The sequence below is a fragment of the Micropterus salmoides genome, unplaced genomic scaffold (genome assembly GCF_014851395.1).
Source record: "Micropterus salmoides isolate LMB-PRFRI ecotype aquatic unplaced genomic scaffold, ASM1485139v1 Ms_hic_scaffold_20, whole genome shotgun sequence".
NCBI classification, from domain to species: Eukaryota; Metazoa; Chordata; class Actinopteri; order Centrarchiformes; family Centrarchidae; genus Micropterus; species Micropterus salmoides.
The window spans coordinates 8,761,730-8,777,973 of NW_024041151.1; the positions used below are offsets into that span (position 1 = coordinate 8,761,730).

The 16,244-nt window shown below is 39.7% G+C and overlaps 1 protein-coding gene across 1 annotated transcript in view; it reads left to right on the forward strand.

Moving 5' to 3' along the window:
- The first annotated feature begins 967 nt into the window (after window positions 1-967).
- The window catches only part of arhgef28a (Rho guanine nucleotide exchange factor (GEF) 28a), a 40,597-nt gene continuing 25,320 nt past the window's right edge, over window positions 968-16,244 (forward strand). The window contains 9 exon segments of the mRNA XM_038733524.1: window positions 968-1,190; window positions 3,623-3,677; window positions 9,456-9,600; window positions 9,695-10,072; window positions 12,583-12,772; window positions 13,468-13,657; window positions 14,153-14,222; window positions 15,729-15,775; window positions 15,947-16,019. Of these exon segments, the coding sequence (XP_038589452.1) occupies window positions 3,645-3,677; window positions 9,456-9,600; window positions 9,695-10,072; window positions 12,583-12,772; window positions 13,468-13,657; window positions 14,153-14,222; window positions 15,729-15,775; window positions 15,947-16,019 (1,126 nt within the window). The 5' untranslated portion in view covers window positions 968-1,190; window positions 3,623-3,644.

The window sequence follows — 16,244 nt, forward strand, 5'->3', positions numbered from 1 at the left end:
AAACTGTTTCCTGTGACAAAAACAGACAGCATAAATACACAGGAGATAATAATAACACCTGCCCAATGATTGCATTTAATGCATACCGCAGAATTATATAAAACACACTTCTGAGGTATGTTTCATACTATTATTATCTCTTCGTCAGTGTGTTCCTGAGTGAGAAACACCACAGATGCAGTGGTGGAAGAGGCGGTATACTGTATGGATTAATATTATTGCTGTATTAATGTGTAAACAGCATTTTAATGTTGCAGGTGGCTGAGGTGGAGCTAATTTCAACTAGCCTACTTTATATATTTATCTAGCTATAAAAATGCATTGTATTTGTTTTGTGTATACAAACTTTTTATATAACTATACAAACTGTTTTGTGTGTATAGGCTACTGCACGTCAGTGTTAAGACATAATTTACACTATTATCATCTCCACTATCCCCTTCCACTGTTAGCCAACGCAAATTCCACATACTAGTATCCTATCTGCTGTAGTAAAAACTGCGTATCTACAGTAAATAGCCACTTAAGTTAAGTAGTATAAAATGGATATATTCTGTATAAGTAGGATTACTTAAAATGTGTACTTGAGCACAACAGAGTAAATTTACATAGTTTCTTTCCACCACTGTAAACATATGTGTTGATCTTGGTGTAGGCTACAAGCAGAGCCAACATACAGGAACGGCTGAGCGTGAAAGTGACATCACTACAACTTGCCTCTGATTGGAGGACATTGAAATTACATCTGACCTCGACTGACCCCGATGTAGGCCTATATACAACAGCATAACGTGCAGTTATTATACTGTAAATATAGTCCTTTAAACTCACTGTTTGCATACAGGTGAGGCGACATTAAACTGATAACACGGGCATATATCATATCATGGGAATGTTCCTGGCTCTGCAGCCCGGTGTGTGAGAGGGGGCTGGACCAGAGCAGCAGGCTGCAGAACTCTGGCGACACCTGCAAACAAACGAAACCGCCTCTCTCCCGGAGCAAAGAGGCGGATGAAGCGGAGACAAAAGCCGGAGTAAAGGGTGTGAAACGTGGTTATTAAGCGTAGAAGCAAGCAGCAGAAACTTTTTTTTCCTTTGTAAAGAGAACAAGTCGTGCGATTTGAGATCCCGACAGAAGCCCACACTTCTTGATCGGACCGAGTGCAGAGAGCTGAGAGAGACGACAGCAGGTAATGGCAAGCTCATTCATCTTCATTTGAAAGAACTTCTGCTTAAAATAACTTTTGATGAAGTCAGTAAGAAAGCATCACTGTGCAGTGAGATTATCGCGAGGATTTTCACTCTTTTTGATTCATAGCATAGACTGTATTCATAGACGATCAAATGCTGATGCGTTCACAGGTAAAACGTAAAAAAAGGCGACTTCATAACATTACTGATTCAAACTCTCTTAGACGACCCCGTCACTTATGTGGTCTTTGTGCGCTGATGCATTTACTGACTATTTGTCTATAGTATGCAGAAGTTTCACTTCTCAGTGAAAGCAGTAAAGGTCGTTTATTGTTCCTGAAGGATGTGTTTGAGTGCTGATTATGTTAAGCTATTTTTTAAAAGCTTGTTTCACATCTTTGTGACTTAGCAGTGAGGTTATTTTCCATTATAGCCTATTAATACTAAAAGGGTATAGAAAAGGTGGCTGTAGTTTATTGTTTACACTCCAAGTAAGTGACAAATCCTTTTTCCAACGTAGGTTCATATATGACCGCTCATGTTTGTGTTACTATCACAATCATCAAGTCGTCTGAAAAAAGTTTTTCACACTTTTAATGACAATGGCACTGCTGATTGTGGCATCTGTGTTAATTTCACCATTCCTTTGAGCATCTTCTTCTGAGAAGCCATGAGTAACACAATTCCCAAATTTATCATGTTCCAAATCATAATGTGTCGCACATTAAAGTGTAATTACCAAGAGGCTGAAAGTAAAATTGTGCACCTTTTCATGTGGCATATAAATGATTGCGGCTTGTCATGTGAGAGGAATTAGATTATTCAATCATGCATCACCTGAAAAAAATGTTCAGGACAACAGGATCAGCCTGCTCATGTCTGAAAATATTTGCATCGCTTATATAGATGTCAAAATGAGTTTCCTTAATGCTATGTGACAGTGTGCGTTCTCTTGTTATTTGTAATCTCTTTTCTCACGCTCTGTTCTGAAGAGCGTGGCCACCAGCCAGGTTAGGTTTCTTAAACATTTCAGAGGCTGAAGTCAGGCTGAGGACAATGACTGACTAGAAAAGCAGGGCATTTGGATTTAAGATTAATCATTACAAGTGATTTCCATGGTCCTTTTTTATGTGTGTATTCAGATTGTGTCTTTAAACCTTGCATAAACACAGGCATACCAGAATATTCACATTTGTTGACGTAATGGGGCGCAACCTGCCAACCTAGGACAATGTTTATTCTACAATATGACACGTAAACCTTATCTAGTTCCATTTACAATAGTTTAGCCCCATTGACATGAGTAGGATTAAAAACAGAGATGGATGCCCAGGCCTGTGGCATTGCACTCTTCTATTGGTAAGATGTCCGTGAGACACAATATAGCAGCACTCAAATATGATAGTGATATTATTGTTACATAAACCCAAAGGACATCTATAAGTGTATTACAGCATAATGTGACCTCACCTGCTGTTGAGATACTGGGTCCTCTTCTTAATGTTGGTATACTGTTTCACTTTACAGTTTGATTTTCATAAAAGTACATGAAGTAAATATGGGTTTAAACGAGATTCAGAAGACATTGCATTACAATTATGATTTAATATACATATAAAGTACGGACAGTAAGTGTTAACATGAGAAATAATTGGCAGTTTAATATTGTGTGTGGAATAATGGGTTACTTTAAGAAGAAAAGGATTAGAGCTGAAAGGTTAGTTGATTAGCTGATGATAATGACTCAGAAACTATTTTGATTGAAAGTAAGTAAGATATTAAGTAATTTTTTCACGCTGAAATGCCAAATATTCTCTGATTCCAGCCTCTCCAATGTGAGGTTTTTCTGCTTTACTCTATTTAATATAATTCTAAATGTAATATATTTTGGACAAAACAACACATTAAGACCATCACCCTAGATAATGACAAATGATTAATCGATTAATAGAGAAAACTATAATCAGATTAATCGACAACGAAAATAACTATTATTTGCACTCCTAATTGGTACCCGAAAGAGAGAAAATTATTTTAGTTTGAGTCTTCCTCTGAGCCACAGAATTAAAACTGGCTTATCTGAGAGGCACCAGCTCATGTAAATGAGTGTCTAGACAAAGTGCAACAGGCCTAACACCACTGTGCAGCCTTTAAGTCATGCACTATTCACAGCTGAGAGTGAAGTCACAGTGGATCAGGTGTGTGCTGATGATACAGTTACCCTTTCCTCCACTGCCGCATCCCGCCTGAAGAGTTGGACACTGTTCTGTGGTTATTGTAGCTTTAGCTATACAGGTGTATTTCAAACACCCAAAGGCTACAAGCAGAGCATCATATGCAGGAGTGACTTTGGACAAAAAAAAAATAAAGGTCGAAAAGTTTCAGTTGTTATGATCGTGATATTGTAGTAATATGACTATTTCCTCCACAGGCATCTGGTAGATGGAGAGAAAATGGAGGTGAACAGAAGAGAGGTGCCTCTGTATGTAAGTGCCTATATGTTTCGCTCCAGTCTGTAAGTGTCTGATGTGTGGATGATCTAGTACAGGGGTCTGTTGTTTGGGTGTGGTTGTGTGAGTACATGAACTCTGAGGAGCAGTCTCCCATATTTAGACCCAGTTCTGTTTTTTTCTCACCAGAAGTAGAGAACTCTAGTCCTCCCCTCCAGCCATCTCTTTGCTCTCTCTGAGTCCTGACTCTCCCTCTGTTCAGTGGTTGACTGGCAAGCCTTGTGTCGCAGGTGAAACCCAAGCCAGGAGGCTTTCAGTCCCTGGGGAAGCCAGGCCTTACACAGCCTGCTCACCAAATGACAAGGCCCTCTGAAAACATGACTTCCTCAGTAAACATGGGAGCCAGAATGAGAGAATATCCCTATTTGTTTCTTGGCTTTTTACTGTAAGGAGTACACCAGTGTATGAACTGAACTGGGAGCGTGTTAGAGTACAAGTTGTGCACGTGTGTTTGACTTGTTGTTTTTTTTGACATAGTAGAAATCTGTTTCACTCTGCAAAGTTCATTTCTTCCATCTGTCTTCCTTTTCCCCTTCAAACCTCCATATCCGCCATCTCTCTCTTTCTGTCTGTCTGTCTCTCTCCCTTATTATCCCATGTGTGTGGAAACCTGGGTGGGCCAGTCACTGAAGCGTTGCCAGATTTCTGGTAAGCGGAGTGTCTGCTTGTTTTGCTGTGTCACCAGTTTCTGAAGGAAGGGAGTGGGGGCTTGCTCCAAAACATTTGCCTGCACTCGCTCACAGAGGCTGATTGAGGACCAGTTTGATGTGAATCATTACAGGCTCTGCCACTTACACATACACCTCTCCATTAAGAGGAAGTGGCGTCTCCACCCTCTAAGGTCACAGCTCAACAGGCGCTGAATAAGATCCAGATTTCAATGCCAGGCTTTGTGTAGGCAAACCACGGCACAGTGCTGTTTTATAAAGGCTATTACTGCAACACCCTTAGTAAAGTGTTATGGTGCAGCTCCACACATACAAGATAGTGGCAGGGCCATACCAGTTACTATTATGCCAGATCAATGGATAAATGGTTGCATTGAATTTCAGGGAGAAAGTGTAGGAGTTTATGTGTTTGAGGAGGTTTCATTGAGCTCCAGTGCAGGACTTCACCTCAAAGTGGTTTTGTTCGTCCAGGTGCGCATGTGTGAGTAAAATCCCCCCCCCCCCCCCCCATTGGTGGTCCCCAGAGGATGAATCCTATTGATTTCTGAAAACTATTGCTGGATCAATATATTTGTCATTTGACACTTTGATCACCTACATTTTCAACCAACACTGTTGTCATGTCAAAATGTTTGTCCAGTACTTTGTTTTATACCTGCAAAGCCACTGCCATTCCGTCAGTTAAGGTTTAAGTTAAGTTAATTACTGAAATGTTAGCATGCTAACACACAAAGAGGGTAAACCTCACTCCTGCTTAACATCAATATGTTGGTAGTTATTGTGAGCGTTTTAGAATGACATTAACATTTTGCCTGAAGCACTGCTGTGCCTGAAAACAGTCTCACATGGTCTAACCATTGTCTTGTTTCTTTATGGCAGCGATTGTCTCAACACAGCACAATGTGATGTTCACAAATGGACAGATACCTATATCCTTGTTGTACCATGTTTGTTCAATTGCTAGCATGGTTTGATGGTGACAGTTATCACAGTGCTTTTTGAGCTAGTGGTATCTCTCTGTTGTGGTTTACAAGTTTTTCCCCCTTTAAGTGCTGTGGTGGTTGTGTTTGCCATGCTTTTCACCTGTCAAACCAATAGAAAACCTTACCCTGCCAGTCATTTGTTGACATTTGATAAGCCAGTCGATCATAAAAGAAAAGAAATTCTGTTTAACTTGAACAAATAGACATGTGCTCTTATTACAGCGTTTTTTTCAAATATAGCAGACATAAAATATCAATATGAGTCTTAAAAATGATTCCTTTCAACTAAACAATTTGCCCAAAATTCAGGTACTTCTGGGTATAATTATGTAACAGTGAGTCTTTCGGAACCCTGTTCTTTGAAGAAGAAAAAAACGTAGCACCCCTCCAGTTTTACTGATAGCATTTTCTGACATGTAGACTATGAGTATCTAATTTGCACAGCAGATTAAATCAGAGGTATGTGTCTCAGCTGAGTATGAGAAAGGCCTACAGCACAGTTCTAGTCCCCCTCAAGAGTCCAATGAGATCCTTGTCCACTGAGTTTCTTGTAGCTCAGATATGCTATGTGTCACTGTGGTGCTGTATGACCTAAAAATATGAAATTATTTATTTTACATGTGTATTTGTTGAGTTAGAAAAAGGGTTTGCTTGATGTATTAGCTTGTTTGAATGCTTATTAAATGTATTGAGCATGTGGAAGTTGGTAAACGTTTCTAAGCATATGCCTTTTTCCGCCCTGTTTGTTTCTGGTCAAAGCTAAACTATTAGGTTATAATGATTTATAGTGACTATAACAGATGTCTTTTCTTGTACTTTGATCTGGGGTTTTCAGCACACTTAAATGCTCAATAGAATGTCTCTTAATGAGACAAAATGTAATTTGTGTTGGATCCTTAACTGAAACTACTATGATGTGAAAATATAAAAGAAAGACAACACACTGTCCCTGCTGACGTCAGGCTGTCTTCTCAGGGAACTGACTGTTATTGGCAGTGTTTTTGTTGTTGCAGTCAGTGACAGTGATCTTGCTCCCCTGACGTCACCTATGTGTTGCACTCAGGAGATCATGGCAAGAGCTCTAAAGCTGATGACTGCTGGTTTCCTGGAGACCACAGGCAGCAGATCTGATGTTGTTTTTCTCCACTGAATTGACAACAACACAGGGAAATTATAAAATCATGTCACTGGTGTAACCTTGGATTTGGTGTTCTAATGAAAACAAATATTAATGCCCACCAGCTTTCATATCTTATTAAGGTCATCTAAACAGCACGATTGCCTTTTAGATTTGCATCAAGCTCCTATTGCATATGTGATAAATCTCCTCATGTTTATGTTCCATAATTAACACACTATGCCTGACCTGAGAACTGCCCTTATGGGAGGCATGAGGTAAAACCACAAGCTGTTGAATATTTCATTGTTATTGGATCAGGTGTTGTCAGGAGGAAAGGCCATAGATCGCATCAGTCTTATCACCAGCCAACCATCCTCCTTCCTCTTCCCCAAGGCACAGGAGATACAGTTAGGATCAAACAAATTCTGTCTGATCAAATTGTACCTGTGTAAACCAATATTATCTGAGGCTGCGGCAGATTGTTGGGACAATTAAGTGGGAACTACACCATCCTTGGAGGAGTGAAAACCAAATCAATACATTAACAATAATTGTTCACATATGTTTCTGTGTCTTTTGTAGACATTTCAATCTAATAGCTGGAGGACAATTTAAAAAAAACACTAAAGACAGACTGGATAAAGCTCCTTGATATTATAATATCAAGGATATAATATATATAATATGATAAATCCGACTTCTCAAGTGACAATAAATAGAAAGAATTGTTATGAGAGTGGATGTGATTTTTGTCCTGAACTTATAAGAAGAAAGTCCTCCCAGTGCAAAAGTTAAATAAAATGTCATGGTTACTTAACGTGAAGGTATTCTGTCACATTTTAATAAAATTAATCATTTTAAAAATATTTGATGCTTTTATCCAAAGCGACTTACAAATGCTATATGTCGCACGGCTCTGGAGCAATTAGTGGTTAACTGTCTTGCTCAGAGACACATTGGTGGATGTGTCACATTGGAAATCAAACCCAGGTCTCCCAGACTAAAGGCATGTGTCTTAGCCACTGCCCCATCACCACCCACAATTAATGGAATTCTTTTTTTTTTTCAAATCTAGCTAGCCTTGCAAGAAATCAGGAAAGCTGCACAAACCACAGGCCGACATCTTATCTTTTTGTTAGGTGGAAAAACAATCAGCGATAACATTAACGGTGATAAGTGTGCACTAAGTAGTACTGCGGCTAACCACTTAGTGCACACAACAAGCTGAGAAACTGCAGCCTGAGTCAGATCTCAGCCTCAAGCTTCAAGAGATTAGGGGCAAAGTAAATAAAAGGAAGCCTTATATCAGTTTGAAGTCTCAGTCATAATTGTAGACTTCATGCTACCCCAATTTTTGATTGGTTAGCCACAGACAAAATGGCCTTTCCTTATGAGGTTGCATACAGAAATCTTTCCCCTGTGGCAATCTCGGCCTTTAGACATTCACAGTCCCCAGGGGATGTACTGATTTTGGTGATCCCCTGATTTTTCATGTGCCACCAGCGGGTGGTAGTTTTTAGAGAAATATCTCAACATCTACCAAATGGTGTGTTATGTAAACATATGCAAAAACCCCCAGATATAAATAGTGGGCTAAAAAATCCTGCATCGATCGGGTAATAACTTTGGTAATGCTTGGAGTTTTTGTCTAGCTCCATCATCATCATCATTGTTTTGTCTTATTGGGTTTATGATCAAACTCCTGCCAAACGAATGACATTCCATCAGCCTCAGCTTTGTTTGTATTTAGTGCTAATTAGCAAATGTAACCATGTTAACATGTAACATATACTTACCATGCTAAACCATATAGTTAACATATTATACCTGTTATACATCTACATGTTAACATTGTCTTTTTGAACATGGTGGCATGCTGACACTAGTATTTAGCTCAAAGCACTGCAGTGCAGCCTCAAAGCCAGTAGCGTGGATGTAACCTCTTAGCCTTTTTTAAAGATAATGATGTTGACCATATTTAATCCATAAACAATGTAAACTATAATTATCAACTGCGTATTGCTTCAGTTCCTTGTATTTACCTACTCTCCCTCTAAATTGTTACACGAATTAAGACTCAAACTCAGTTGTCCATTGAGAAGAAACAAAATGCTGGATCGGGTGGCTTTAGAAGACACGGCTACATTCTTGAAATGTAAAGTAAAGCTGATGTAGGCCCTAAAACCACATTTTAATATGATGGATGCCTTAGCCTTAAGTGTTAATAATACGGCTTAATTAAGGATAGCCTCATTAATCACGAGAAAACCCTAAGCTGAGCACAAGAAAACAGAAGATAAGGATATTGCATCACTATGGAACTCCAAGCATGAGACCCCTCTTGAACTTGAAAGATACACTCTGAGCTAACCCGCTTGTAAAGGTCTGCAAAATAATTAGTTTTCTGTTATTTATATTAATACTGAGGACAAAAACATGTTCATAGTTTTATCAGGGACTAAGAGGCACTACATTCACCCTGTTTACCGAGTGCTTCGATGTCCCTGCATCAGCTGCACAACATATCGGATGTAGTGAATAATGTGAGCGCTAGAGAGAACATGCCTGTGTTTGGGATAGTGTATGTGTTTGTTTACACACGTGAGCCTCTACTCAATAAAATCTTTCTGCTTCTCTTGCCCTCCATGTCTTCAGCAGAGGGTAGACACTCTTTAGAGTTGTGGGTGTCTCTGGGGTGAGTTTAGATGAGGTCAATACAAAACAAGGTCAATGATGTAATAGAAATAATTAATCCCATTATGAAGGTGGATCATGAAGTAGACACTCAGTGGGGTGCAGCTCACTCCTACTGTGAGAAAATGACTGGTGTCTTTCTTTTTTCCCCGCTGCCCCATTTTTGCACCTTAGTACACTGAACTTTGTGAAAGTGAGTGATGATTATGATGATTATGACTATGGATTATGTACTTTGGTTGTGTTGTTAAAGCAATTGAATTGAAGAATTTTCTTTTTCTCTTCTCAGGGACAGGTGGAGGCCCATGTAAGGTTACAAGCCAGTGTTCCTGAAGATGCAGAGTTTTATGTTGTTGTACAAGGCTCTGGACTTACACATGTGACTGCAGCAAAAACAGGAGATGATGGGCTGACCCTTATCTTCACAGTTCCAGGTATGTCCTTAATTCAACCACTGAAAACACTCAGATTTTTTTCTTTGCCTGTCATTGTCTTACTCCCACCTTTCATGATTTTCATCTCCCACAGGCCATGCCCTTGCGGAAGCTGTCTCGGTTACATCCTACTTTTACGCAGAGGACCAACTCAAGCCATGCGAGGGTGAAGCATATCTTGAATACCTCAGGGACGTTGCCCAGGAAGCAGCAGAGTACCTGAGTGCAAACAGGGACCAGCTTGGCCCCCAGAGCTACCTAGAGGTCCTGAAGAGGTTTTCCACGTGGGTGCAGGCAGCTGACGAGGAGCTCTCTGCAGTAGGGTTAGACCTCAGTGAGGAGGATGTGCGGCTCAGACAAAGTTCAGGTGATGAAGCTGGTCTCAGGCACCTGGATGAGAAGATCACACAGGCAATGGCGAACATGGATTACCCTCAGCAATGGCAAAACACTGACAGTAAACCTAGAGAAGGTAATGAAATAGGAACTGAGAGTGTAACTCAAGATCTTGTGGGTTTTTATTTGTCAGAAGTAATTTTATCGCCATTCCAGTCTTTGCCTGTTAGTGATACTTTCTGGCACTTCTAAAGCACAGATGCATCTGCATATTGTGCTGTATAACCAAAACAGAGCAACTTTAAGTGGTGTGAATTTATTTCTGTCTCCTAGAAGAGTTAAGGATTCCCCTCTGCTTAGCAGAGATGTGACTTCCTTTTTAAAACTTTTTTTTGCTGTTGTTACTGTCACTGTACATTCTGAATATGTAGATCATAGTTCATTAAGATCTACTTCCACAAGTGGGTCAGAAAATGACCCATATGATCAAACTTATATCTCTCTAAGTAATGCTGCTAACTTGCTAAGTAGCGTTACACCAAACTAGCGTAATCCAATTATAATTGCAGATTTACTTTTTCAAATAATTGTAATCAACATGGTTGGGGATATCAACTTTTACACACCAAGATAACACATGTATCATATGTAAAATTGTCTTGCTGTGTAAAATTATATGGGTATGCAGTCAGCTGAGATGTGATCGACAGTAAAGCCTGTATAATGAAGAAGAAAGATCCCTATACATTTCCATTGGGAATCTCAAAACCTCAGGTATCTCAAAACCTGGGGAAATTAATTAATAACAAAAACTAGCCTGATACCGCTAGATGTGTTTTTTAACTTGTGTGAAATGACCCTTTGACAATGACAAACAAACACTATTAGTCCTTCAGGATTAATATCACTACAGTGGTGGTGTTTAGTAGGTTTCAAAACCCAACATGAGATCTGACTCAGCAGCCCAGCTCTTTCATCACATGATGTGCAGGACCAGCCAGCCAGCCGCACAGAGGCTGGTATGCTCCAAAGATGGAGCAATTAATGCCATTATTACTCTTCAGTCAGATTAGAGTTGTCTTGCAGACCTCCACGTCTATTAAATCAACTCCCAAAATCCTCCTCTGCACTGCACTTCCACTTTTTTACACCACAGCTGTCAGAGTTGTTTCTGGCCTCAGATTTATTTATTTATTTTAAATTTCATTATTTCAAAGCAGTGAAGTCTCTCCTCATTATTATTAAATAAGGGTGAAAGGTTGATTGCCTCTTACAGTTCCAGACATTTTTTAATTTAGTATAGGAAGAAAAAGGAAATCAGTTCTGAGACAGACTGGATCCCTCAACAAATGTTCAGCCTTCTGCTGAAGGTCACATACAGTCTTAGTATCAGCAGTACAATATATGTACATGGCTTGCAATGTCCATGCAAATAAGGGCGGGGTGCAAATGCAAAGTAGCTGTTGGGCCCTAATGCCTCAGTGCACTATTCACTGATGTATTTGACAATGACATTCTTGTTTGTTGAACTTTGCTTGAAGAGCATGTTCAGTATTCACTCCTCTCAGTCGGTCGAAACTGGGTCACAATTAACGGGGCCATTGTGGAGGTGACGGGGCGTTGCAGTTTGTCCCAGGGCTCCGGCAACAAATTGTAAAGAAACAAGAAAATAAAAGTTGAATTCTTCTGCACATTGTTTATGGGTTCGAAAGATAGCACCATGGCAACCTTCAGCTCTCACCCACACTTACAGGGCAGGCCCAAAGATAAAGTACCTCTGGTCCTCTCTGAAACAGTCTTTCATACTGTGCTTACAAAAGTTTATATGGAGGATTTGTGGTCAGCAGTTGCCATCCTGTGCCGTTGCATGATATTAGCCTAGAGAGTCCATGTTAAAGCGTCATTCAGGGTCACATCGGATTGGGGTTGTTTATATGCCCTGATACGTATTGTTTATACTCCCTTATGCTCCACTGCACACAAGACAAAAGGCAGCAACCGATTTACAGCAGGTGTTGGCACAGTGAAAGATCCAGTTTTTCTAGGTGATAATATTATTGATGTACTGCTGTAGCCTTCATTTTCACTGGTTGCTACTGTCTAACATTACATAGTAAAGTATAGTATTGCCTGACTGATACTGGAGTTTTGAGGCTGATGCTGATAACGATATTTGGGAGTTTCCAATTATGATATTATGATATCGGCCAATAGCAATTTTTTTTCATAAACACATAACATTAACAACAATCTGGATACTGATCCTTCAGATTCATTGTTGTTAAAGGAATTGTGTCTATTTGTCTATGCTCTCTGGCAGAGACTATGTAATGGTGACAGTTTCTTAATTACGTTAAGCTTAGTTCCGCATTTCTGAACTGCAATTGCTTGTTACTTTTTGATAAGCCAATGTATATTGGCCGCAAATAATTAAGATGATCTTGTATTTTAGTTCATTTTTACCTGAAGTACACATGATCTAGATATTGAAACCCAGTATCTTTATTCATTTTAAGCCTTTCATAATTGCTGAAAATCTGATTTATTAAACATAATTGGCTTTAATTTCAGGTAAAGCTGCAGTAAACAGAATGTCTCTGCCTGCATATAATTTCCTCTTCATTATTTGTCTCTCTCTCTCTCTAGCTGCTGAGCTTCAGCCCAAAGAAACTCTTCTACACCTTGCAGTGCGTTTGGGTTTGGTCCATCTCTCCCGTTTTTTAATTCACCAACCGAGAGGTCAAAGGGCACTGACCTTACCCAATCAGGAGGGAGACACACCCCTCCAGCTGGCTCAGAAGGACGGACAGCATGCCATGTTCAGGATGCTGGCAGCGTAAGGCCATGATTTAATCTGTTTGTCCAATTAGTACAAAAAAGTACCAAAAAAAAAGAATGTGTTATCTTTAGATGCTTCCAGGAGCCTTTTCAAATGGAATTTGAGTTTAAAGGCTTTCTTGAACCTTTTTTTAATGGCAAGGGAAGGTCATGCAATTAGTCCACGACCACGTCTTTATAAGACAATAAATGCACACACTATTTTCCATTGGTAAAATAACACACATACTACAAAATCCCAAGACTTACAGCTAAAACCACATTTACTTTTTTCGACAACTACATAAATCTACTCAAGCAACAAAGAAAATAGATTGCAAAACAGAGTTGCTTCAGGTGTGATAAGAGGTAGATAACAGGAACTGGATGTAGAATTGTTTAATAATAATGGAAATGTACACAAAATGCATCATTTAGAAACCTGAAATGTGTTTAATATATGATACAGTAAGTCTTGCTCAACATTTTCACATGCATTGAAGTAGTACAGCTAAAGCTTGCGAACTTGTCAGTGGAGAGAAAGCATACAAATGATATAACAATGAGAACGCATGTTGACAAATGAAGACTTATGATAAGGCTGATTCATAGGGGAGGCTCCCGTCTATTCTCATTAAATTCACATTATGCTAACTTCACTTCCTGTAATATTTATTCTAATTGTTGGCGCTTTTGCTTCTTTCTCCTCTTCAGCCCTCCAGGTCCTGTAGTGGGCCCTGTTCCTGGTGTGTGGTGCGTGTGGTCTGACAAATCCTGCATGTTGAGGTTTTGTCCCGGGACAGACTCCATGACCCTGACTGTGCGGCAAACACCCGGCAGCTGCTCTCAGGATGACATCATGATCTACCGAGACAGACTGGGAGACCAAAGCATCCTCAAACTGGTGAGAGCAAACCACTAGGAAAATATTTATTTAAAAGCCTTATTGTAATCACATCTACTACATAATGTATAAAAATAAATACAAAATATTCCCATGCAGCTCTGTGCTTGATGTAATGTGTCGTTGCTGTCAAGATAAGGCCATTTGCACAGGTTTTGTTGAGGCTTGTGTTAACAGTAAGTCCTTGACTCTCACACCCACTAACTTAGTAATCAGACATTTTGATAAGAGTTGAGCAAGTAACGGTAAACAAAACAGCAGCTGGTAAATCGGAGGGCGGGATGGGTTAACATGAAAAGGAGACAGGTCACATGTAGTGAAGTGAGTAGCTTGTGCAGAATGAAATGAGTCACTCTGTAGGGTTTTGCTTTTATAGCTTTTTTTTAGTCAGTAATTATGACAGTATGAACGTACAATATCATAATCTTTAGCTTATACCTGCTGTTTGTTATTTACAGTGTGACTGTGATAACATAAGAGTTGTTTGTGTTCCAGATCAATGAGCTCAAAGCTGATAGTGAAGTAGACATGAGAGGCAAAGAGGAATTACCTCCGATCGATGAAGGTAAGGTGCCTTATTAAATTGAACTCTTGAAATTATTTGCTATTATCTGATAATGAGGTTTGTTATCTGTGACTCAAAGATGTATCTCAAGATGCTTTTTACCATGATCCACCTGCATGAGGAAGTTGTTATTTATAGAGTAGATTTATAGATTTTAGAATAAAAAGTACAAGTACTTGAAACTCAATTACACTAATTGAAGGTACGTACTTGTGATCAGTTGCAATCAAGCGTCTGTTTAAGCGTGTGTCTCCTACATGAGACACGGGTGAGCTCAATCCAGACATGTGCATGTTACCTGTGTTCTCTTTCATTATCCACATGTTAGCTGTCACATGGATGTACCAGCTGTGCAACATGAGCTGCAAAAAACAAAAGTCTCACACAGAGTGAGACACACACACAGAGTGACAAAAGCGCATAAAGACTCACAATTGTAGTTGTGCTGATATTTTACTCGATTAGTTGATTGACAGAAAACTAACTAACTAATAACTATTTAGATAAGCAATTGGTCTTTCATCAATTTAAGAATGAGCTTCTCAATGCTGATGTTTGCTGTTTTATGTTACAGTAAATGTATTTGGATGTTAGACTGTTGTTTTTCAGCCAAACAAACAGTTTGAAATGAATTTTTGTACACCAGAGACAAAATAATATTTTGCAACAATAATGATGAACAGATTACTCTATAATAAAAATAATCATTAGTCGCAGCCTTAGTATTGCCATCATCTTGGTCTGTGCATGCACCAACAGCTCTTATTTGCTGTGTGTGTGTGTGTGTGTGTGTGTGTGTGGCGGTATGCGAGTGCAGACGCTTTACTGAAGAGCGGTGGAAAGCGAACCACCACACATTCACTTGAACAAACAGCCGTGTGGTCAGACATCCATCACTTACAACCTAAAGAGACTAAGAAAACACCTCCAGCAGGCACCATAAAAGGCACACTCTCCTTTACACATGTGTTTGTTCTTCCTCAGAGTACAGAGAAAACTTAGGGGGTGGATTGTTTTATTTCCAGGGGGTGACATGCTCAGGCTGGCATGCAACCACAGAGAGAAAGAAAGAGATCCTTGCAGATTGTCAGTGCTACCGGTACCTGCTTTATTTTTCTTTTTGTGTCTCTCTGTCATGCACGCTCACACGCACACATTTGGAAGCTCTCACTTAACCTGTTGCCACTGTTTTTTGGTAACCATAGAGATGGCAGACAGCAGAATCGACTCATAAAGGGAAGCAGGAAGTGTACCTCAGTATTGACCTTAACCCTGTTCCAACTTCAGCAGCCGTCAATTAATCGTCTTGAAATAACAACCTCACAGTAGGGAGTATGTGCTCTTCCTCTGGACCTGCTGCTTTGTACGAGCACAACATCTCTTTTGGCCAGTTTTCCATTCCTGGATAGTGGAGTCATATCCAGAGGACCTGACTCTTTGGAGGAGGAGGCGGAGAGTTAGTGTGGCACGCATCAACTTCTGGTTAAATATTTTTATTTTGTACAGGGATTAGAAAGGAGCTCCGAGTGGAAGAGCAGACGCTGGTGGACAATGTAAGTATACATACATCTATCTAGGCGAGTCTGTGGCGCAGTGTGTCATAAATGTTTATAGATTTGCCTCTGAAGTTCCTCGCTGGTTCTAGCATGCAACTGTGCATATGTCTGTGTTGTTTTAAAGTAAACCATAATTGAATTTTTCATGCTTCTTCTGTGTTTTTTAAGGTTTTTGAAGAACAGCTTGTTCTGTCTTTGGATGACGACGATGATGTAGAAGAGTACACATCCTTATTATCCGGTAATTCTTCTCTTTTCTTCTTTAGGCTCTGCAAACACAATAGCAACTCATTCAGACCAAAATACTGTTTCCATTTTAATATTATGGCAATAATACTTTGGCATCTGGCTTTCATTGTTGGATAGTAGAGTCATATCTAGAGGACCTGATGTTGTGCTGCCAATGCGACTCTTTTTAGGAGAATATGTTTATTCTGCACAGGCATTAGCAAGGAGCTCCATGTGG